The sequence below is a fragment of the Oculina patagonica genome, chromosome 11 (genome assembly GCF_052425735.1).
Source record: "Oculina patagonica isolate OP01 chromosome 11, crgOcupat, whole genome shotgun sequence".
Lineage (NCBI taxonomy): Eukaryota > Metazoa > Cnidaria > Anthozoa > Scleractinia > Oculinidae > Oculina > Oculina patagonica.
Genome location: NC_135768.1, coordinates 3,999,681 through 4,024,646, shown reverse-complemented (window position 1 = coordinate 4,024,646; position 24,966 = coordinate 3,999,681). Strand labels below are relative to the sequence as shown.

Sequence of the window (24,966 nt, the reverse complement as noted above, 5' to 3'; positions counted from 1 at the left end):
TTCCTGTAAACACAGTGACGCAGAAACAGCGAGATTTTTCAAGATGGGGGGAGGCGATTTGGTACGATTTTTGCTAAAATACAACGAAATTATACACCTTTGAGATGCTTTATGAGCACAGAATGGTTATTAGATAATTATTTAACTGTTTGTTTTGTTTTAAACAGAATTTAAAGAAGAGCTGGCATCCACAGACGCTGCGAAATGTGGAGAGAGTATGGAAGGCAGAACAGAAAGCCGAAGCGGAGACGAAGAAAATCGAACAATTGCGAAAAGAACTGGAAGAAGAGAGAGCTCGGGAAGATATGCAAAGACATGCGGTGGAGCAAGGAATAGCAAAGTGAGTGGAGAGATATCAGCATGCATTTGCTCTCGGTATGGGGAAGATTTGCCTGTCAGTCACGCAAACCTTGTTCTAAACATATTTCCAGATGTTACTGAAAGCGTTCACGTTGATTAATCATTATATATTACCTTAGTGGTGGGTATTTTAACTTAAATCGTATTTCCTAGGTGTGGTTACTTGATTTCTGTGGCTTATATACTGGGACACAGATTGACTAAGTGCATTTTTTTGTCATAAATGACAACGGCATCAGTATTACATAGTCAATAAAACTCAACTTAGGGGACTTTGTCTTGACTTGTAAGATTTCCCTTATACCTGAAGAAGAAAATGCACAATCCCAGGGCAGAGATTCTGGAAATCTGTTGCTGGAGGGATTTTTATGGTTTGAACAGAGCTAAGATCTGGATTCCATGGCAGCAGACAGGGCACAGTGGTGGGACATGTTTGCACTGTTGTTGTATAACTTAAGGTTGTTTCTGATGATGATGATGATGATGATGATGATGACGATGATGACTAAGGGCCCATTTACATGGGTAGAGGATGATCCTAGCACTAAGATAATCCTCCTTTCATGTGAAATTGAATGATCCTAGTGCTAAGGTGATCCTATCTGAGATGAGAGATGATCCTTTTTCTAGGATGATCCTAGCATTAGGGCCAAATGCAACCCTTTACATGTAAAATGAAAGCTGAAAACATATGGCGCTCGGATGATCCTAGCACAAGGATCATTCTATTTTACATGAAAGGAGGGTGATCCTAGTGCTAGGATCATCCTTTTTCCATGTAAATGGGGCCCGAGTTACAAGACAAGTGAGAGGTCTTTGAGAGGGAAAGTAATAGGTCACATTCCCATTAATATTCACTAGTCACAGGCTTATCGTCCAGTTTACACCTTATGAAATGAAATGAAATGAAATGAAGAAATGAAATGAAATACTTTATTAAAGTGTCTGAGGTATTTAGCTTAAAAAAGCTAATTGTGGACACTATTTACATTATTATATATCTAAGCTATTTAAAGTTAAAATATTTACACTTAAATTCTAAGAAGAAAAAAAAAGAACCGTACTACATAGATAAATAAATATGATAATACCTTATGATAATGATCTTTTCTTATATATTTTAATTAAGAAAAAAAGGCGAACGACTTGATTGGATGTATGCTGCTGCCGCTGGCCAAGTGGATCATGAACTGTACCTCCTGGGAAAACCTGTTGATAAAGCTGTGGACCCCATGGCTCAGGAAAATGAAGAGGTAGGTTTAGATCATGCTGGGGCCCGGGCCATAGCACGAGTGCCCCTTCCAGGCTGCTTAAAACCTGCTTAATAAATTAGTCACCATTTTTGCACGGTGGAATGCTTACTACCTGCACAGGTTATCCCCCAACACATTTATCAGGGTCCCTCAACAATTTTTTGGTACCAATTTATATTCCAGGCCCTGGTTGTTCAAAGGTGGATAACACTATCTACTGGATAAATCACTATCCATCAGATAAGTGTTAACAAAACAAACTATGATATCCACTGGGTAATTTATCTGGCCCCAGTTGTTCAAAAAGAGGATAACTCTATCCACCAGATAAATCCCTATCCAGTGGATAAGTCTTAACAAAACATACTGCACTATCCACCAGATAGTGATTTATTCGGTGGATAGTGTTATCCACCTTTTGAATGACTGGGGCCTGGTGGATAATGTTATCCATCCTTGAAACAGTCAAGCCCAGGTGAAAAGTGAAGTGTCTTGTCTGACAATAAAATAGAAAATAAACCCTGGCAGGACTTTACCCTGATCCACTCATTCCATACCTCCCACATCTTTTGTCAGAGGATAACTAAGACTTTCTAAAATTATCAATGTTTAGTATTATTCGGATGTGTCGAAAATGAAGACCAAAGACCCTGTAGTCTAAAGCAAAGACCCACTGGCCTAAAACGAAGACCCACGGAAACAGAAGATAAATTTAGCTTTGGATTTCAGAGTGGTGTAGACAAAAACTAAGCTGAATCAAATTGTGCTCCTCTTTGCATAAGTTAAAATGTCATCCGAGCGTGCAAGAAATTTGACAGTTACTGTACTTTATCTCAGTACAATCCATGTGACTTCAGTCTACGGTCTTACCCTCACCCTGCTTTGCAGTCCCTAATACACATGAACATGTCAGGGGTAACTGAACGCTGATAACAGGTATTGTTTTTATTAGGAATCTACTGCCCCAGGGGCATCCTTCATGAATGATGCTGGGGCCAACACCGCGAATGACCTTGCAGCCAAGGTGCGTGACGATCCTCTGTTCCTCATCAAGAAGAAAGAGGAAGAGAAGAGAAAAGAGCTGCTTCATAATCCAGTGAAGATGAAGCAGTTAAAACAGATGCTTCAAGCTAATTTGGAGAAGTCAAAGAAGAAGAAAAAGGACAAGAAAAAGAAAAGTAAGAAAGAAAAAGATGGAAAGGCAAAGAGGAAGGAGAGGCATGCAGAGAGAAGTTATGATTCTGAAGAAGACACAAGGGAATTAGCAAAAGAAAATAGGAAAAGCAGAAGTGTGAGACACAGAAAGAGAAGTGAAGAGTCAGAAGAGGACATGAGAAAAATGACAAAAGAAAACAAGAAAAGGAGACATGAGAGGCACAGAGAGAGGAGTGAGGAGTCAGAAGAAGATACAAGAGAAAGGATGAGAGAAAACAAGAAAAGGAGACATGTTGAAGAAGGGAAGGAAATGTTAAATGGGGCTCACAGGAATCATCACCGACAATTACAGAGGTAATTTGCATTCTCTGTTTTTTGGTGAAAGTGTGTTGACAGACTTAAACAGATTACGCCTTAAAATCAACACAAGTTAGTTGTGCCATGTATAGTAGTGTACTGCACTTTAATAGGTAGAAAATAGCTTTGTGGTTAGGTAAAGAATAGTTCTGCAGTTTGGAAGAGCTAATATTTGTAGGGGTATAGCGTTAATATGAAAGCAGTTCTGGCTTTAACCAATGATTGAAAAGTGGCAAGTGTTCATTTGTTGTTTGCGGTAGTCTGTTTTCGGTCAGTGTGATAGTTCCTTCATAAATTAGCTGATAGGTATCAATACATGTACATTTCCTTCTTCATGAATAATGCGAGTAATTGCATACGTAGGATTGTGGCTTTTTAACCATGCAAAATGTATGTGCACAAAAAAACTAAACCTTAATTTGGTGTTTACCTTTGCACAAAGGAGTAGAGTTGATGAAGAAAATGAAAGAAGGGGAGGCCATTACAGAAATGGAGACCACCACTCTTACAGACATAGGTAGGAATAAATCTTGAATGGAACTGTTAACAAAAAAATAATACAAGCATTCGCAAGATAAAAGGTACATGTAGAGATTTTGGCATGAAGTGAATAAGACCGTAACAATTCGCCAGAGCCTATTTTTACTCCTTGGTTGAGAAAGGCACTGTGAGAGAAAAGTGTCTTGCCAAAGAGCAGTCAATTCAGGACTGCTCAATTCAAAGTGTAATGAGCTAACCGTTAGGACATGACACCTCCCTCTTTGCGAAGAGATCTTAGTAAATTGAACGCCCTTCTTGCTGTTGCTGTTGATATTTAAAGTCATTTGGTAACCTGTAAAATAAAAAGTTGTAGGCTGGCTTTTTGCACAGTTTCTCAGTGGTTTAATTCCCAAGCATGATCATCAACTAATTTCTCCCTTCAATATCAATACATTATCAAGCAGACAGGTGGTGAGAATATAGAAAATCATTAACCAGGGGATATTGTCTTGATATACCACCAAACACTTAGAACTAACATAAGAAGGATTGTGAAGCAATAGCTCATTTGCATGATGACGTCACTCACGCAAAGCATTCGGGTAGTTGTAGTCAACGCGGGGCGCATTTGAATCATAATGGCGGCGATGGCGGCAAATGTTCCGGCAAATGAGGAAAATGCTGTACGTCTTCTTACCACCTTCGAAGTGTTGACTGCAAATTCGGTTACCACTGGTTGGTTTAAAACCTATCCTCGATATCTTTTTAAGCCATACATTTTTTAGCTTGACATCTTTCGGAAAAATATAAAAAGAGAGATCCCTGTTACGCTTATCGTTGACACACATGTACGTTAGGAGTTATGGCGCAAAACCCGCAAACCGTGACAACTCACTCGGCTCGCCCAGTTTCGCCTCGCTCCTTGTCACACAGTTTGCGGGTTTTGCGCCCATAACTCCTAACGAACATGTGTGTGCGCGGCTCGCCTCGCTCCTTGACACACGGTTTGCGGGTTTGCGTCCATAACTCCTATCGTACATGTGTGCGCGAGCAACTTCGTTGCCGCAAGCCGCTTTTTTATCCCTCTTGTGACACGAGTTACAAAAAAGGCTTTTGGTGGCACCACTAACGGCCCGCAGCAACATAGTGCGCTAGATTTATTTTCCAATTGAACAAATATTTTTCCTTAGGTATATACAACAGATGGCCGCCGCAAGATACTCGACAGAGTCTTTGCAAGATATGATGGAAGAAAACCTTCGTGAATTTCAAAGAAACCCCCAAAGAAATTCAACTTTTTTACTGGCCCACACAGATTTCAACGAATGGCTCCGTGTATGGAAAATGTCAATTCCCGAAAATGACCGAAACAACAAAGATCTGTACACATTTGCAAGAAAAAACAAAAAAAAGTTTTCTGATTTGTTAAAAAGCGAAATTGAAGACTTAAAAAGCATAAAAGCCAGCTTTGGGCTTGAAGTAAAGTTTTCAAAAGAAACGAACGGTGTTACTCAGCACATGAGTCACTATTTCAGAGAAAGAGAACCCCACGTTTTCACAGAAAACAAAAAAGACGAAATAAAAACAAATTTTGACAATTTTATTGAAAAAGCAAAGGGAGAAATCGAGTCTTGGTCAGAAAGAGGCTCAGGCTGGGCTATTGAAAGAATAACTGAGGCGTACATCAACGTTGCGAATTATCAGCCACTGCGTGGAGGGACTTACCTGCCATTGCCCCCAAAACTGGCAAAAAAGAAAGCCCTTATAAACGTCCGAAACAAGGACAACCAGTGTCTAAAATGGGCACTAAGGGCGGCGCTATTTCCTCCCAAAGATGGGAAAGACGCCCAAAGGCCAAGCAAGTACCCAGCCGATGACGGGATAGACTACAGCGGAATCGATTTTCCAACACCCCTAAAACAGCTTGACAGGCTTGAGGCGAAAAACCCAAAACTCGCAATGAACGTCTTTGGATGGGTGGATGGCCGTGTGATTCCACTCAGAATTAGCGAAAAAGAAAAAAGCATTTCCCGTATTTGTCTTATGTTAATTGAGTCGGGCGAAACCCAGCACTACTGTTTTGTAAAAAGAGTAAGCGCACTGCTTTACGATCAGAGCAAATCACACAACAAAAAACACTTTTGCATGTTGTGCTTGACCGGTTTTTCAAGAGCAGATTTGCTCGAGAACCACGAAAAATATTGCAATGGAGTTAATGGCAGGCCGACAAGGATCGAGATGCCGGAAGAGGGGAACAACACCCTTTATTTTAAAAACTACCACAAGCAAATGAAAGTGCCTTTTGTGATTTACGCAGACTGTGAGGCATTGTTAAGAAAGATGCAAGGATGTAAACGCGAAACGTCAGAAGACCGCCAGAAGCAAAAAGAGCATGAAAAAGAACTGGAAGACTTGAAGCAAAAAAGCTACACAGAAAAGACGGAACAGCACGAGGCGTGCGGCTTTTCTTATACGGTTGTGAGGAGTGATGGAAAAAGTGAAAAGCCCTTTGATTACAGAGGAGAAAACGCCATGGAAGTGTTTTTAAACTGCCTTTTAATCGAAGAGCAAAAAATAAGGCATGAATTGTCAAAACGAGAACCTCCAATTGTTATGACTTGGAAAGACTGGGAAAAATTCAAAAAAGCAACCGTTTGCCACATTTGCGAAGGCCCGTTGATGAAACAAAACTTTTTAGACTCGTTGCCGGTGTGGATTGGGGATGATGAAGAAACTAATTACTTTGGGCAGCTACACAAAAAATGTTATTACGAAAAGCAAAAAACGGTGCAAAGTCTTGCAGAGCAAGATGGGCCCAAGCTCCCACCAAAGACGACCGAATATTACTATTGTATGAAAAAGTTGACGAAAAAAAGGCACAAAGAGGCCGCAAAAAACCAAAAAAACTGCTTGGCTTGCCACAAACCGCTTATCCAGCCAAGCTACAAAGATGTGGTAAAGGACCATTGCCACATAACAGGGAAGTACCGAGGAGCAGCGCACAACTTGTGCAATCTGTTGATGCGAATAAACCCAAAGGCGATCCAAATACCAGTTTTATTTCACAACCTGAAGGGCTATGACTCGCACCATTTGATGCAGGCGATGTCGAAGATTTCAAAAGAGGCTCAGAAAGAGGTAAAGTGTGTTGCAAACAACATGGAAAAATACATCACCTTTTCGCTGGGCGGATTGCGTTTTATCGACACTTTTAACTTCCTGCCACAGAGTCTTGATTCGCTTGTAGAGGGCATGCCAAAAGAGGAATTAGAATTAACAAAAGCCGATTTCGAAAAAGAAAAGTTTGAACTTTTAACCAAAAAGGGGGTCTTCCCCCACGGGTACATGAACTCATGGGAGTGATTTAAAGAAACAAGTTTGCCAGAAAAAGAGAAGTTTTACAGCAAGCTGAACGACAAGCACATAACTGACGAAGATTATGAACACGCTCAAGAAAGTGTGGGAAACCTTTGGCTGCAAGACCCTGGGAGACTACCACGATTTTTACGTTAAGACAGACGTAACCCTGTTGGCCGATGTTTTTGAGAGCTTTCGAAAATTATGCCTTAAGAACTATGGCCTCGACCCAGCCCACTATTACACGTCGCCAGGCCTTTCTTGGGACGCGCTCTTGAAAAAGACACGCGTGGAGCTTGAGCTGCTCACAGACTATGAAATGCATAGCTTTGTGGAAAGGGGAATAAGAGGCGGAATTTCAATGGTCAGCAAGAGATACGCAAAGGCAAACAATCCATATGTTGAGGGTTTTGACCCGAGCCAGCCCAAAAAATACATAACGTACCTTGATGCGAATAACCTTTACGGCTGGGCAATGAGCAAACCGCTGCCAAAAAGCGGTTTTAGATGGAAAAAGGTAATGCCAACAGAAAAAGAAATAATGACAAAAAAGGAGCAAGCAAAAGCTGGATGGATTTTAGAGGTGGACCTTGAATACCCCGCCAAACTGCACAGAGCCCACAACAGCTATCCATTGGCACCAGAGAAAAAGAAAATAAACGAAGAAAAGTTTTCACCTTACCAGAAAAAAATAATAAAAGATCTTGATTTGAAACTGCCAGACAGCAAAAAGCTCGTATTGACTCTCGAAAACAAAACCAATTACGTCGTGCATTATCGAAACCTGCAGTTTTATCTGAAACAAGGAATGAAGCTCAAAAAGGTGCACAGGGTTTTGGAGTTTGAACAAGAGGCGTGGATGGAGCCGTATATCCGAATGAACACGGAACTCAGGAAAAGAGCCAAAAGTGTCTTTGAAAAGAACTTTTACAAGCTCATGAATAACTCTGTTTTTGGGAAAACAATGGAAAACTTGAGAAACCGAGTAGACATAAAAATAGTTCGGAGCGACGAAAAATACAAAATAAGAAAACTGGTTGCCAGCCCATTGTATTCAAGGCATGTAATGTTTTCAAACGATTTGGTTGGAATAGACATGCACAAAAGCAGGCTTTTTCTCAACAAGCCGGTCTACACAGGAATGACTATCCTCGATTTAAGTAAGATATGCATGTATGACTTTTATTACAACCACCTGAAAAAGGAGTATGGGTCAAAATGCGAGTTACTTTACACAGACACCGACAGTCTTTTGCTTGAGATAGAAACAGAAGACTTTTACGCGGACATGGCAAAAAACATTGACGAGTATGACACAAGCGGATATCCGAAAAAAAATCCACTTTTTTCATCTAAAAACAAGAAAGTTTTAGGCAAAATGAAAGACGAGTGCGCGATAGAAGAAGAGTGCAAGATTACAAAAGAACTTTTTCCAGTGCTTCACACTATTTCAGAATGTGTATGTTTGAGGCCGAAAATGTACTCAATAATGACAGAAAAAGTGCAGAGTGACCGTGAAACGGTGCCTGTGAAACCCGAAAAAAATATCAAAAAAGCGAAGGGTGTGAAAAAATGTGTGATAAAAAATAAGATAAATCACAAAAACTTCAAAGATACACTTTTTCAAAACAAAGAGAGCTTTCACGAAATGCACATGCTAAGAAGCGAGGGCCACGAGATGTATTCTATAGTGGTCAACAAAAAATCGCTGTCGCCATTTGACTCAAAGCGATGGATAGCGGATGATGGGATACATACAAATGCTTACGGATATAAGCCGACATAAACAGAACGTTTAGAGCTTTTCTGAGCCCAAGGGGCCCAAGCACTAAGTGCTTGGTGGTAACTGTGTATTTGGAGGAATAATAAGCAATTCTTCACGCACAAAGCCGCGCTTGGGGCCATCGTGCAAGTAATAAAGCACTGGCTGATCAGGTTTAGTAACAGACCTTTCGATGCTGTAGACTTTTAATGACCAAATCGGATCTGTTGCCCTTTTTACGCCGCCTTCTAGCTCGCCAGGTTGGAAGAGATAGCGCACATTAACGAGAGAGGGGAGTTTTTTTTCTTTCAAGCCAACAGGTCTTGTATATTTTGAGGACGGCTTGGACGAAACAGCCTTTTCTTTGATTGCAGCAGCAGGTTTCTTGCCAGTAAGACTGGTTACTTCGTTGTTCAGAGCGGTAACAACTTCGGGAAGCCTTTTTACCCACGCTGTCGACCGCTGGCCAGATGGCAGGTTCATCTCGACACCGTACTGATAACCAAACAGGCGCCCTGCCAGTGTTTGATTAAAACGTTCAACAATAGCTTGATCTCTGTGGATATTAACACGCCCGCGTCTAATATAGGTTTTGTGATTTTCCATTTCTTTGGTAACAGCTCCCATGAATTCGCGACCAGGGTCAACTTGAAGCATCTGTGGCCATTTTAGTGCACTTCGCCTGTAAATTGTCTGAAAACCTTTTGCAACCTCAGTTGAATCTTTGGAGGTCAAAGGCTCGGCCTCTTTGTAACGGCTGGCAACGTCAACAACAGTCAGAGCGTATTTGTAAACTTTTCGCCCTCGCGGCAGTTTGTCGTGTGGCAGAAAAAGAAGGTCCGCCTGGTGGACCGCGTTTGGAGTAGAAACATCGAATTTTGGGCGAGGAACGTATCGGGGTGCCGGAAGGTAGATCTGCCAAAGGGCCTGCTTAACGAGCCACTTTTTTGCGGCATCTTCGGAAACCTTGGCGGCCTCGGCTAATTTTTTTATCGCGGCAATTCCTTTCCAGTAGCCCTGGGGGCTATAGTAGACTTTTGAGATCTTTGCATCCATGCGAGCACTTCGTGCGTGTGTCACAACGTGACTGTGTATACAAGAAAAAAAGAAAAGTTTAAAGAAACCGAAAGGCAGCGTACCCAAGTGCAAGCGCGCCAGCGCCAACGAACATAAGTTCACCTTGTTTCTGCTGCTCACTTGGCTGATAGAAATCAGAGAACTTGGGTTCTTTCGGAGGAATCATTTGTTTGTCAGGATGTGCCTGGTTGTAGAGTTTGAAAGCGTAGTCAGTGTTTGTGAAGTTCTGTTTGGCCTGCTCTTTTATTTCCGCGTTGGTTTGTATCCAGTCGAGGAGCTTGGTGCGGTCGCGAGAGTACTTCGCGTAAGCTGCCTGGTAAGCCTCGAGAGCTTTGTCGTGTCTTTCTTTTTCTTTCAAAGCGGCGTCATCTCCGCCACCCAAAGCACGAGCAAGGTAGTTGCCGCCAATGAAAGCAGCAGCGTTTAAGATAGCGCCGCCAGCCATAATAGCGATGCTTGCCATTTTTGAACTTTGTTAATATATTATTAACATTTTTTTAATTGGTGGGGAGAATTTTCTGGTCCTCGAGATACTGTTTAAGTGCAACGCTGCCAGCCATGACGGCTGTGAACTTTACATAGTTCATAAAACTGCTGCTTGGGTCGGATGTGAAGTTTTCTTTTACAACTTTTTTGGCAGCCCAGCCGATTCCGGCGGCAAGGCCAGTGAGAGTCGCGGCATCCATGAGTGTTTTTACGAGTTTGTTGTCAGACATGGTGTTTGTTATAAAATAAAAATAAATATTTAAATTGAAAAATAATTTTATGAATTCTTTTAATCTCATCAAAGAGTTCTAATAAAAAAAAAGTTAATTGCTGAAGTCAGAAAGTAAAACAGAAATCACTTTCTTAAAAACTTTAGTTGGACAAACACATCATGCCACATGGAATTAAAGATTTTTTCCATTTCAGCACACATCAAACTTTTTGCTTCTTCAATCTTCTCTTTTCTTTTTTCTTCATTTTCTATTTTTTCATACTCTTTTTCAAGTTTTATTAAATCCTCATACTGCCTGTTTAAACTTTCCACAGTTTTTTCATCAATAGCAATAAAATTTTTTAATTCTTCTGGTTTCAGCTGGTTAAAAAAGGCTTTTGTCCCTTCCAAAGCAGCTGTTGCTCGTGCCTCATCTTCTTCGAAGAATTTCCCAAAGAACTCGGCACAGAGACCCAACAAAACAAAGCTTCCAAAATCCATTGGGTCAGGCATAGTGTATGTCTTCGTGTCGGTCATCGTGTTTTGTATACTTTAAAAATCAAAATGTTTAAATGAAAATTATTTAATAATTTTTTTAATCCATCGGACGGATTCCTCTTTTTGAGCCATTTTGTTTTGTTGGTTGCGGAATTCTAGAGCCCGTTTGGCGCGTGTCTGAAGAACGCGTTGCAACCCTTCCAATACTTTCTGCTGTAACTGGTGTGTCATCAGTTATAAGAGTTGGCGGAGATTTAAATGTTGGACTTCTTTTTTCGTTTATAAAGGCTTTTATGTCTTCGCGTTTCACATAAGTTGTAACGATTGCAACGCCGATACCAAGCAAAGATATCCATTGATTTGTGGTGAGACCGCTTGATTGCGGCTGAGGCTCGGTCGGAGCTGGTTCCGTTACGTCCGGTGGTGTTACATTTCGCTTTGCAGCAGCAGATTTCTTTTCCTTTTCTTTTGCAATTATTGCAGCAGCCTCGACAGCAGCTTTTTTCTGTGCTTCACGAGCCTGTTTTGTTTTTTCAGCCGCGAGCTTGCCAGCAGCCACTCTCTTTGGATTTTTGGCAGGCTTTGTTGCTGGAGTTGTTGAAGTAACTTGTTTCTGTTCTTCTTGAGCGATCGGAGTTTGTGATTCACGTTGTTCGATCTCGGCCATTATTTAATGAGAAAAAAATAATATTTAAATGAAAAATGCTCAGCAAACTTTTTTGGTCAGCAATTTCTAAGCATTGTCCAGTAATTACTTAGCATTTTCTTAGCATTTCTCAGAAAAATCTTCAGTAGTTAGTGTTTCAGCGCCATGGCGCTGGGACTCAAGAGTCCCTTTGGCTTGCAACTTTGTCAATTCGTTTAAATCAATGTGCTTTGTTGTGATGAGCGCAGCATTTGCAACGGCAAGAAATCGGCCGCATTTCAAAGCCAGACCGCCTGCCAAAGTGGACAGCTCTTTACTGATAATGTAGTCGTTTTTGAGTTCCTTTTGATAATCATTGACGTCCTTGATATTTACGGCCTTACCAACGACTTTGGTAACAAGAAAAATAAAGCTGTCAATCAAGCTGTCGGTTGTTTTGGATCCAACGTATGCCTCATATCTCTTTAAGTACTTTTCAACTTCCTTATCTGTCAAGCGCTTCACCTGCTCGTGTGTCAGTTGCACACCGATTGCTTCTTTGGCTTTTCCTGTTGAAACAAGGATTGCAAGCTGTTCACGCAAAGCAGGAATGTCAGGGCCTTGAATGAGTGCCATAGCGCTTTCTGTACTTTCTGGTTCAGCTCCTAGCAGTTCCATTACGGAAGCTAATTCTTGTTCACTTGCAGCGTCCTTGACGCTCTCGGAACGGGAAGTTGCGAACGGGTCAGCCATTTATTACTCTAAAAAATATGTTCAATAAAAAAATTTTGTGCCGTAAGGGTGGCGATGAGAAATGACAAGATGCGAAAACTTATTTTTTTTTAGCTTTAAAATGATTTCTTTGTAATCCTCATTGGCAAGTTCGCCAGCGTAATCCTCAAAGATTGCCTTCGTGGTCTTGGCAGAGGGGGTGTAAAAGAAAACGATTGCCGCAACATTTTCGCGGAATGAGGAGGTTATGCTTGTCAATTTTTGAGTTAACACCCATAAGCTTAAACCTGCGTGGCGAGCAGAGAAAGCAAGATTCACCAACTCCCCTGTTCTTCCTTTTACATCTTTCGAAGCAGCACAGTCGTCGAGGATGATAAGCGTGTTCGTTCCCTCAAAAAGAAATCTTGAAAGCCTTAACAAAGATTCAACCTCGTGCTGCTCGCAAATTAAAACAAAAAATCGAAGATCTTCCTCAGCAAAGCGATAATAAGTCTTGTTGTGCGCAAAAGTCGGGCATATGAGCACGATATAGTCAAACTTGCCTCGGAAAGGGCCACAAAGCTGATTGACCACGTACCTTGTTTTTCCTGAGTTCGTTGGTCCAACAATGAGAGCGTTGAAGGGTATGTTGGAAGGATCCATCTTCGTTCGTATATTAATAAAGCACAGATTCTAACTGCCTGTTAATTATATTCATTTGGGCGTCGCTGATTACGTAAATGTGGCAGTTCAAATTACCTGAGCCGCTTGTTTTCCTCTCTAGCTCAAGCTGTACGCCATCCTTTGTGTTCACAAGGCGCGTGCCGCTTCCGTGCATCTCGTGGTCAGCCATGGAACGCAGATCAATCAGAAGGCCGAACTTGTCTTCTGTGTAAAACTTTTGCAGGGTCATGTGCTGCGTTTTATTTTTTTCTTTCATGTAGAATCTTTTAACTTCTTCCCATATGTCCATTCCTTCGATGCCGTTGTTGTACAGCATGTTTGGCGAGCCGTTGACAGTGACGCTTACTTTTGTAAGGTCTGGGTTAATGTACTTTTCCGAGATCCTTGCACCTTTGGCATATTGCTCTATAAAAAGTAGCAAGATACCTTTTAGGGACCTCCTCTGAGGGTTGACCTTAAGATTCAGACGTGTGTCGGATCCTTTTGCAAAAGTAACAACTTCGGCACGCTGGATGTGGTCGTAAGCGAACTCTTTGCCGCCCGAGTAAGCGCTGAACGCCTCATCTGCAATTTCCTTGCTTCTTATCATCTCGTACTCCAGCTGTATGTTTGTCAGCTTGTATTTCAGTTTTGTTGCATCTGAGCCTCTTACAACATGTTCGGCTGCCGCGAGCTTCAGTTCGAACAGAAGATCGTTGTATAGTGCCTGAGGATAAAATGCCCCGTGGTCAGTTAAAATCTGGTGATCCAGACGGATCCGGTATTTATTTCCATATAGCTCATTCAGCTTTTTTTCTGCTTCGACTCCTGAAGTTTTCTTATCGCCAGCATTTGAGCGAATTTTGTTGAGGTCCTCGCTCTGAATGCCCTCTGGCACCCTGTCGTCGCGCTCCTCCTGCGAAAGGAAAAAATCCTCAAATATTTTGTAGATGTCATAGCCAACCGTGTCCTGCACGACGGTGCCTTCATACTTTACAACAAACTTGTCGACTAGAGCTCGGCTGACGTTGTCAACCAGAAAGTTGTTGGCATGGCCTCCGCTCAAGTCGATGTTGAAGCGCAGCGCCAGCGAGCCAGGCACAATGACCTCGTTTTCGTTCAGCTTGGGCACTGAAACATACAACGTTTCCTCTGGATTGGCTTCTGTGCGGTCAAAAGTGATTCGTTTTACCGCGCGCTCGGCTTTCAGTGCGCCGAGGGTTTTCTCTACGCGTCCCGGTCGAAGGTTTTCTTGAACAGCAGCCATCTCTCGATTGGTTTTATTGTTAAATTGAAAAGTTTAATTTGAAAATATATATAAATTACGTGATGGCAACAGGTGGTGGTGATTTTGGATACGAGGACCCTGATTTGGACCGAGATCTTGACCACAACAGTGATAACGATGATGAAGAGGAACAAGAGGTCGACACAACCCGACCATTTCAGCCCGGGATGGTATCCACACCCTACCATGGGGGTGAACAACATGAAATGCAAACAATGCAGCACGAACAGAGCGGGCTGCCAGAAACATCCTACGACGAAACACCTTTTCTTGAAAGAACCCCTTCAATAAGTGATCTTCAAAATGAAAGTAATTTGCGACAAAAACTAAAAAAAGCAGTAGACATGATAAAAGGCAAATTTCCCAAAGCAAACTTTGAAAAAATAAAAATCAGAAGAGGCAAAGGGAAAAATGAGGGTAAAATTGTTGCTGTAGGAACAAAAAAAGGCGAGTACAAGATTCTAAAAGAAAATGAGTCAGGCTTCATGAAAAGCTTTTTAGACAGCTTCAAAGATGAACTTGGGCCGTCAGCTGAAGATATTATTGCTCAAGAAAATGAGAGCATAAGAGATGTACGCCAAACATTAAGAAAAGCTGAACGCCAAAGATTAAGAGAAGCTGAAAAACAACTTCAAGAGGCCCAAAAACTCGCATCGGAAAAAGAAAAAGCCGCCCTAGAAGTGCAAGATCTGAGAAACAAAATCGAGCGAACTCAAGCTCAGATTGAAGCACTTACTCAAGAACACGGTTCGAATCTTGAAAGTGCTTCAGAACTACGGAGACTGCAGCAACTGAAAAAAAATTATCAAAAGGATCTTGACAACGCGAAAAAAGAGGTGGTAGCCATTGAAAAACAATCGAAGCAGAAGACAAAAGAACAAACACGGGTCGACCAACTCAGGGCAAGCCTCGCTGCCAAAGAGAGAGAAAGAAACACTTTGCAAGAAAGGCTCAACGACACAAGAGCGTTGGATGATCTAAAAGAGCAAGAAGCCGAGCTGAAGCGACAAAACGATGAAGATCAAGCAGTAATACAGGATGAAAATACCTCCCCCACTGACAAACAAGCTGCTGAAGAAAGAGTTGCTGAAAGAACCGAGGAGCTCGCACGTTTGCAAACACAGATTGCAGAAAGAGAAAGAGCGCTTCCACTTCGTGAGAGGATCAAAGAAATCTTCAAAAAAAATGGCGTGACAGTAACAGCAATCTTTCTTGCTGCTGGTGTCACGATTGGTTCTGTGATTGGCACCATTACAAATGCATTAAAGGCCACCGGCAAAGCGTTGGGGAAAGGCCTAAGCGATATTGGCTCAAAGGTAGCATCAGCTCTGCCTGGTCTCATTGGCTCGATTGCGAAATTTCTTTTCAAAACAGCTGGTCAAGTAATTGGATTTCTTGCAGAGCATACCTGGCTGCTTATCCTTGCTGTGGTTGCTTTTCTTGTTGAAAAATACATCAAAAAGAGACGTTAGCGCATAAGGGTGTAGAGCAAAGCTGCTGCTCCAACCGCGCCAACAGCGACAGTTGCTTTGTTTATTTCGTGTGAATCATTGGCTACGGCCTTCGTAGGTTTAGCGCTTTGCGTGCTGCTAGCTGGTGTTTCAGCAGCGCTTGCTGCAGGTGCCTGATTTTTTTTTGCTGTGGCGCTCTTGTGTATAGGATTTGAAGGGTGGCTGTTTGGTGGGTTGATTTTTGATTTTCCTCCCGCCATCAGTTTAAGAGCTGCTTTTTTTGTAGCTTTATTAACCTCATCATTCACTCCTAGTTTCATCCCAACAACAGCCTGCTTAAGCTGGTTATTGTAGCCAACAACGCTTTCTGTGTTTATCACCATACGAGCGGGCATCAGCCAGGCACCTGGGCAGACGGCAAGGTTAAGCCGAACCTTAGCCTCATCGATTGCGAGTTGGTATCTTTGGACCGACTTTGCCAGATCAGGTTGCCTTATAGCGTCTTCAACCAACACGAGGAACTCACTTTGCGCTTCCTTTGCACGGCCGCCTGTGCCAAGTATGCTACTTCGAACGTTGACCTGCGAACCCAAAATACAGTAGACAAAAGCCTCTATCGACTGGTTTACTCTCGACAAACCTGCCTGAGTCAGCCCTTCCGCGGCGTTAGGACAAAACCAGTCTGCCTGTGCATATGCAGCGTCGTCTGGCTCGATGTATTGAATCAAGTTACCTTTGCTTGCAGTTCCGCCTTCGTCCGAAAATTTATCGTAATCGGGATATTTTGCTCCAGAATTTTTCGGACCAATATTTGAGATCCAGATATAAACGTCACCAAGTCCGTGGTTTGCGCCTCTTGTGAAACGAAAATCGCTTGACGGGTCGACACCGAACTCAGCGCATATTCTTTTGTACGAAGCCACGTCGTACTTGTTGTCGAACTGGCTAAACGTTGGGTCGCCAGGCAAGGCACTTACGCTCTGAATTCCCCCCATCTGAAACAATATTCGCCTTATTGTGAAATAAACGTGAAAAAGGTAAAAATTTCGCACAACAGGCGGCAAACTGAGAGCTGAGTGTTCTTCATCAAAAATTTCACGACTTATCCCACTGCCTGTTGTCGCGCACCAGACAGCAAAGTTAAGTTGCTGAGGCCAGTAGCCCATATTTTGGCTAGCAAGCCACCTTTTTGACTCTTTTCCTGATGAATGCTTCAGTTTTGTTTTTTGAAAAATCTCTCTTAATTTCGTTGTGAAATATTGATCTGGTGTGACGTAGATGTTTATTTTGCTGTTAAATATTTTTTTCAAACTCGGTGCGGCTTCGTGAAATCCAACCGCGGGAATTGGCAAAGATGAGCCTTTTGCGCCACTTGGTGACAGCTGTTGTGGAAAACCGCCTGAAATTTGATTCACCCCCAGTGCTTTTTTCATCTCTGGGCTCCAATATTTGCTGTCAGAGCCAAAAACATTTATCAAATGGCCTTGCTCTGCCTTGTAATAAATGTCTGCCGTTGCTGTGTGGTTGTACGCGAACTCAACCTGTGCAACAAATTTTGTTCGGTCAGCGTTTGGATATTTTGCAAGAAAAGGTTTCCACGCATTGTCTTTTGCCGCTTCAGAAATTTTAGTTGCTTCTGGGGTTTTCATCCACTTCATAAAATCTCTTTCTTTGGAATCAGCTCTCGGAATAGGCGGCGCCATTTTATATTAAAGATTTATTTTTCAAAAGATAATTATAAAGATGGTTGTGCTCACAATCGACGCGAGTTCCAACGGGGAAGCTGTTTACTTTGACCAGCCAATTGAAAAACCAAGGTTTATCAGCCTGCTGTCATGCTCGTTACAAAACAGCTGGCGTAATCTGGAAGAAATTGGCTCCATAAGCATTAAACAAAACAATGTGAGCAACAATGTTGCTGTTTTTTTCCCAGGCAACTACAATTTTGATGAAATTACAACTTACCTGACTAATAAGTTCAAAGATCAACAAAAGCTAACAGTAAAAAGGGATGATTTAAAAAGAGGCTTTTCAATAACAAAAACAAAAAGTATTGAAAGCTTTTCTTTTGATAAAAATCTTTCTAAACTTTTTAAGAACACAATTGTTGATGCTTCTAACGCAAGAATTGAAGATTTTACTATACCAGACTTTTATTACATTCACTGCGATTTACTTTCCAAAGAAAATAACTTGTATAATGGAAAGCCAAGTGACATTCTCGCTTGTGTACCAATAACCGGGAAACCTTATGATTTGGTTCATTACCCTCAAAATTTTATCAATAATTCACGTCGAATCGACGCTGTTCAGAGTGTGAACAGTGTCACATTGACCGTCAAAGACAAAACTGGCAGTAAGTTTGACTTTGTTGGAGCTCCGCTGCATTTTGAATTAGAATTAAATTAATATTTTTTTATTGTATACGAGACCATGTCATCTGCTAATGTTCTTCCGAGTGCCCCTGCTTATGGTGTAAGCGAAGAAAACAGCGTAAAACAAACACTGTATCCAGCTTTGCCAAATCAACCAGAAAACTTTAGGTTAACAAAAATCAATCAAATTTGTTCGGATTTTGACAAAGAAGTTGCTAAATACCGAGCTGTTTTGAAAAAGTATAAAAAGGTGAAGTCTGTTTTCCATTATTCCGCAATTTCAATGGGTGGTTTGTCCAGTGTTCTCTCTGCTTCCAGTCTTGGCACCGCGGTAACGGTCGTTGGTTTGCCGGTAAGCGTTCCTCTCGCTGCATGTGCTGCCATTACAGGCGTTTTGTCTGCCGCTTTCACTGGAGCAAGTAAAAAACTTGAACCAAAAATTTTGAAAAATAATGAAATTACTTCGCTTGCTGTTGCCAAACGTGAAACAGTCAATAGACTTGTTTCTGCCGCTCTCATTGACAATAAAGTTGATGACAAAGAGTTCCAAATTATTTTGGATGAATATTCTCGTTACATGGCTCTCAAAGAGTCTGTTCGCAGGCACCTTTCAAAAAATTTAAGCCAAAAAAAACCATCTCCACAGCCGGACATTGAGAAATTGAGAAATGAGATAAAAAAACAAGAACTGGAGAAATTAAAAAGACGTCTGTCAGCCGAGTCGAAATCAGATTTGAGAAAATGAACGCTGGATTTAATCTGACTGTTCAAAAAAATAAATATAACATTTGAGGCTGTGTTCTTTTTTTCCACGATCCACGATCCACGATTCTGATTTTCCCAAAGTCCCAATCCCCCTCAGCCTGCCTGTCACGCTCTGACTGCGACAAAATATTTTAGCGGCCGCCAGCGAAAGACGGGTAACACGCATTTATTTAGGTGAGAAGCGGGGGGTTATTTGACTTTTATTTTTTTTTTTGCTTAAGAGCCGTTGTATTTATTAATATATAAGCAATCAATAAACAAAACAAGTGTGTAAAGTAAAATAATTTTATTCAGTTGCTAAGTTAAATGTTTCTTGACAACGGCGGACATACCGCTAGCCGCGGTACAAGGAAAATTCCTGACAACGGCGGACATTTCATGGCCGCGGTATCCAAGGTAAACAATTCCTTGACAACGGCGGACATTTCATGGCCGCGGTATCCAAGGTAAACAATTCCTTAACAACGGCGGACATTTCATGGCCACGGTATCTAGGCAAGAGCTCCTTGACAACGGCGGTCATCTATGGCCACGGTATCTTGGCAAGAGCTCCTTGACAACGGCGGACATCTATGGCCACGGTATCTATGGAAAATTGTTCGTTGACAACAGCGGACATCTCTTCACGCGACCAAGCATCTGATTGTTGTCCGTAATTGCTTCGGTTTCGTGAAGCGAAGGCACGAATAGCCGATGTTAAATATTATAATCGGACCCTCGTTTGTCGTTTCCAAATGATTCATGGCCGTAAGCTGTGTCTTTTGCTTCTTTTTCAATGAAGGTTTGATAAACGTCTTTATACATCGGCGATGCTTGCTTGTGTGATGCAAAAAAGCTTATGTGAATAATATAAAGTTATAATTTTAACTGTGATTGGTCGCAAAAGACGTCATTACATCGGGAAATAACCTATTAACTAAAAATAGTAATGACGCTTGGTAAATAAACTTACCGGGATCTTATATTGTTCTTTTATGTGCTAGAAAGTTCTCAGCTCAATATTTGCATGTGAGTTATATTGTTGTTGAATAAATAATTCGCAAAACACAGGCGATTTGCTTTATTTTAACCGAACTTTCTACTCCCGTTTGGCAAAATGAGGTCAGACAGATAACATATCAAGTCGTGAATGCAATGCTTGAAGCAGAAAAAAAATAAACAGGCCCAATTGAGTCCGATGTTTCGGGAAAGTTCTTTCGATCGATCGATAAACTTCTGTGATCAAATCCTGTTATTTCTCGATTTCTTCTCTTCGCTTCACTTCGCCAGCTTCTGTGGGGGCACAAAAACTTACAGCGCGTTAACTGAGCGTATTTTTTTGTAATATCTGTTCTGTTTCGTTTTTTATCGGCCCAAACACTAAATCCTGATTAGGCCGCCATGTTTCTTTCTGCTCGTCCAAGGGCCTGAGAACTAGAAATATGGTTTCCAGACTCTCTCTGAAAATGTCACGCAACTCACGTAAGCCGCTCGCGATTTTGCGTGCCGCTAGCAGGGCAACCATTTTTCTGTCAAAAAAAACGTTTTTGCACTTTGTCAGACAATTTTTTGCATGTTTTTAACACGTGTTGTTTGTCAAAAAGTTTGCAAGAAGCTTTTTGTCAAATGTTTTTAACAATTCGATGGTTTCTTCTCTTATTAAATAGTTTTCCTTTTTTGAGTTTTTCTTGTAATTAGGACGCATAAAGTCTTGTTCTTTTGTGTTGTTTGAGATTTTTTTTGGGCATGTTGATATGATTGATTTCCTTCCTTTTCCCATTTTATCTTTATTGGGCATTTGTTTAATTGAAAAATAAATCTAGCGCACAGGTGGCGCACTATGTTGCTGCGGGCCGTTAGAGGTGCCACCAAAAGCCTTTTTTGTAACTCGTGGCGCAATAGGGATAAAAAAGCGGCTTGCGGCAACGAAGTTGCTCGCGCACACATGTACGATAGGAGTTATGGACGCAAACCCGCAAACCGTGTGTCAAGGAGCGAGGCGAGCCGCGCACACACATGTTCGTTAGGAGTTATGGGCGCAAAACCCGCAAACTGTGTGACAAGGAGCGAGGCGAAACTGGGCGAGCCGAGTGAGTTGTCACGGTTTGCGGGTTTTGCGCCATAACTCCTAACGTACATGTGTGTCGTTGTTAAAGCAGCCTGGAACACAGCAGGTAAACCCTCCCGACTTAGACGCCATCTTGGATCATAATGACTACAACTACCCGAATGCTTTGCGTGCGTGACGTCATCATGCAAATGAGCTATTGCTACGGGGAATTGATATTTTGAGCAACTAAGAGACTTCTGTTAAAGGGTTAAATTTTCCCAGGGCCTGAGACTAACTTTTTTGCTAGCTAGCCTATTGGCTATTGACAGCTTTGATTTCTCTAGCCAAAACTAATTTTCGATTTTGATGTACGGTTTTCTTCCAATCAAATTCCTGAAATTTTAACTATCCATTTTTGCTAGTGTAAGCCCAGAACCTACTAGCCAAAACTGCATTTCTACCAGCCGGTGGCTAGTTGGCTACCATCAGTCTTTATCCCTGTTTCTACTTCTTTAGATCTTCAGAAAGAAGAAGACCTCAAATGCGATCAAGATCAAAATCACCAACAACCAGGAGGGAGAGAGGAATGGAAGAAAACAGAAGACACAGACACAACTCATCATCTTCTCCCTCAAAGGACAGAAGGCACCGGTCCCGATCTCCAATAAAGAGAAGAAGTCGGTCACCCTCACACTCACCCCCCAGAAAATCACGAAAATCTCCTTCCCCTGACAGAGGTAAAGGATGGCAGAAAGGGGGGTCTGCGGTCACTAAGTAAGTTTATAGACTGTATTTGTAAGTGTATGAAAGACTAAAAGCGGCGCTTTGTATATCTCAGCATATCTTCATCCTAGAAATATTTTATCAGCAAAATCTTTTCCTTGCTATCTTTTCTTGTCTTTCATCTTTGAGCGGTGATTTTTTTATCTTGAATGAAAACAAACTTAACTATTGAACTTTTTCAATCTTTTTTAAATGTAACAGACACATGGATGATGCTGAGAAAGAGAAGCGACTTGCTGCAATGATGGAAAATGCCAAGTAAGATTCTCAACATATTGTAGCAGTGAGCTTAATTTGGTTTCATTTGCTAAGTGGTACAAGATAACTAAAAAAATGCAATTGCTTAAATTGCTTACACACTGCGAGGATCACTTCATTCATTTCATCATTAATCCACAGTTCACATAATGTCTTCGATATATTCATTATGTCAAGATATCTAAAGTAACTAGTCGGAGCAAAGATATTCTGACATTCACAGTAAAAGTACAAAACCCAACTCGTGATTTGATTTGTTGAACGCCACTTTTCCCGTGTTTTTTACTTGTTTTACCGCTCTTTTCCCGCGACTACATGTTTTTCCGCGCTTTCCGCAGTTTCAATGAACCAATCGGAGAACTTCTTTCCATGTTTAGACAGAGGTTTAGAGATCTTGAAGGCTTGTATCAACATTTTTGAGTAACTGGTGTACCTGACGATTTTTTTTTTTGATTTTTACTTCTTGCAAAATTTGATTTAGTTCACTTAAACGTTATTGCCTTTTCTAGATGGCGAGATGAACAAAGGGGAAAGAATGTCAAGCGATACAGGGTAAGTAATGATCTCCTAGAAAATTGATCAGTAACGTGATTTGTCAGTTCGCGTGACATGTCAGGATCAAGTAACGCAAACATCAGAGGTAACTTGAGGACTTTGCTTGTGCTAAAAAATAATACCGTTCTGATGGTTTTCAGGAAGAAGATGCGAGATTAGAGACGAACGAAGCTTTGGACAAAGATAAAAGTGCCACGTTCTTAAAGTGAGTTAAGTTGCTAATTTTATGTAAATTCTTCTTTACTATCTTCTAGTCGCTTCTTCTTTATCAAAACCTCAACTGATCATTTACTGACTTCTATATTTTTTCCTTTACAGAGACATGAAAATTCAGTCGTTTTCCTCGAAGACAACCTCGACCGTTAGCGATCGTATTCGACGAAATATCAACTCCGTTCAGCGGACACCGGCGGCACTGGAGTCGTTTCTGGGAAAGTAATTGGCTAACTGCGATTTAGATTTCGAATGAAAGCCGGAGGTGTATCGAAGACTTACGAAAAGGGTGCACCGAGTTTCGACACTGACGGATGCTCGTTACTTATAAGTTTGTAACCTCACTGAACCTGGAGGACTGGAAACGAGGAGTTGAAACATGGCTGCCAGTTAACAAGGGCCCAGTCTCCGTGCTGAATTCAAACAAGAGAAAGTGTCGGAGAGTTGAAGGATGAGATTTGGACGAAAGCTTTCTTAAACTCTCATTGGGTATTACTAGAAATAGCTGACACTAGGTTGCCCCCGAAGTTTCGACGATGTTTATCGGTTTTTCTTTGCTGTTCATCCTTTTCTACAATTCAGACATTTGATTGGAAATTAATTTTCTATTTTGGATGATTATTAATTATGATACGGTAAATCATTTAATTACAAGAACGCAACAGCATCTTGACATCATTTTGTCATGTTTTGCTGTGGTGGGGGATCTCAGCTAGACTCAAGCTAGACTTTAGAAAAAGTCCGTCGTCTTTATTAATTTAACACGCCGGGACGGTCGACCTATCGCGACTTGCGTGGCTCGTTTTCGCGACTTCGTCGCTTTGAATGGGCCGCTTTGCGGGCTCGAATCGAACTCACTTCACTGAGGTAAAGTCTTGATCTCAGCGAGGATAAACTTTAGAAACAGCACATCCTCGGAGACCCAGGGGCAGTTAGTGGGGCGAAACGAAGGAAAAACGGGCAGAAATCGTAGCGACGAAAGTTTTCAAGAACGGCCATAGGGAGCCCAAGCTAGGTAACGTAATTATTCGAGTGAAGTAATAAACACGAATAAACTGCAATTAAAAGGTACCTTTCTTCTTTATTGTTGTCCACCTGGTCTATCTGTAGTAGCGTAGTCTAGCGATTGTGTCATCCACCGTATGACGAATCATCTGTGACGAATGATCCTTTATAAAAACATAATTACGTCGTTTACGGTAATTCGCAAATTACAAGCCGAAAATAAAGAAACTCACACTAAACTCTTTTAATACTTACGACCGCCTTTGTTTACATTTGTCTTAGCCTCTACAGTTAGTTGAGCGACAGTAAACGTTGTTAAAGCTGTCCGAATACAAGCAAGAAGTTAAGTTAAGTGCTCACCCGTTCTCTTATTGTAAAAATCTGGACGAAAAACATTTGTTTCTTTTAACTTGTCCTAAAAAGAATTGATTCGACATTCATTTCAATTCAATGAGGAAAATGTGTTAGCTTCACTGTTATTACGCTCTTCTTGCCGCGACTCAGCCACGCCTTCTTCGAACGCAATAATTACAGATGACACAAACGTAAAGTCATGTCTATTTCGAAATCAGCTCGCATTATGCTTATTAACAGATGAGCTCTTTTGTTCAACATTCAGACCACTGTGTCAGAGATGTAAAGAGGATACGAAGGTACCACTTCCACCCCCCAATAACATCACCAAAAAAACACCCCAAACTCTCAACAATTATAAATGCAGATTTACCGCTGGAAGCCGAGTAATTTTTAAACCGCGTCAACAGTCAGTAATAAGCCGGTATTTCTATGCATAAATGCTTCTGAAAGAAATATCTGTGTTTTGCGTGCTTAGAAATGGACTTTTTTGACTCTGATCATTCATTGATTTTTATCTGATCGTCAAATAAATAAACTTAATTAACGGGGCGCAATCTATAAATAGGCGTCAAGCTCAAACGATGTTCATTTCACAGCAGTTTTAATTTTACTCGAGCTTCTGTATCTCTTCGACTTTCATTGCTGATAACGCGTATTCTGCCTGGAGACACAAAACTTCGTTTGGCCAAAAGGTAGGCGAAAAGATTTAGAGGAATCTTTAAGCGTGAAATAGTTAAAGATATGCACTTTAAGAATTCCGAAGTTTATTTGCATATTTGTGAAAACAGCCGAATAACACGAACAGTTGAAGTTATGTCTGACAGGTATTTTCACTAGTATAAAACCGTTCTATGACATTCTTGCATTCCTAGTAATTTTTAAAGACAAATTA

General features: G+C 41.3%; 3 protein-coding genes across 3 annotated transcripts; 2 read left to right on the top strand and 1 right to left on the bottom strand.

Annotated features, from left to right (window-relative positions):
- Positions 1-2: 2 nt before the first annotated feature.
- LOC144630583 (uncharacterized) lies at positions 3-23,000 on the top strand. The gene is made up of 10 exons (XM_078488954.1): positions 3-61; positions 168-340; positions 1,490-1,613; positions 2,566-3,122; positions 3,568-3,642; positions 21,420-21,677; positions 21,888-21,944; positions 22,454-22,496; positions 22,640-22,704; positions 22,818-23,000. Exons 1-10 carry the CDS (start codon positions 44-46, stop codon positions 22,936-22,938), a joined length of 1,491 nt encoding a protein of 496 aa, XP_078345080.1. The 5' UTR covers positions 3-43; the 3' UTR covers positions 22,939-23,000.
- Positions 13,009-14,262, bottom strand: LOC144630755 (uncharacterized). Its single transcript, XM_078489125.1, has one exon. It carries the CDS (start codon positions 14,260-14,262, stop codon positions 13,009-13,011), a length of 1,254 nt encoding a protein of 417 aa, XP_078345251.1.
- Positions 14,769-16,054, top strand: LOC144630602 (uncharacterized). The gene has a single exon (XM_078488975.1). It carries the CDS (start codon positions 14,769-14,771, stop codon positions 15,753-15,755), a length of 987 nt encoding a protein of 328 aa, XP_078345101.1. The 3' UTR covers positions 15,756-16,054.
- Positions 23,001-24,966: the final 1,966 nt, after the last annotated feature.

Bases quoted from the DNA above. Each gene is read 5' to 3' on its own strand.
- LOC144630583 (XM_078488954.1), top strand. The intron at 3,643-21,419 runs GTAGGAATAAAT...CTACTTCTTTAG, and splicing joins CACCACTCTTACAGACATAG to ATCTTCAGAAAGAAGAAGAC. The intron at 21,945-22,453 runs GTAAGATTCTCA...TGCCTTTTCTAG, and splicing joins GCAATGATGGAAAATGCCAA to ATGGCGAGATGAACAAAGGG.
- LOC144630755 (XM_078489125.1), bottom strand. From the start codon at position 14,262: ATGGCTGCTGTTCAAGAAAACCTTCGACCGGGACGCGTAGAGAAAACC.
- LOC144630602 (XM_078488975.1), top strand. From the start codon at position 14,769: ATGAAAAGCTTTTTAGACAGCTTCAAAGATGAACTTGGGCCGTCAGCT.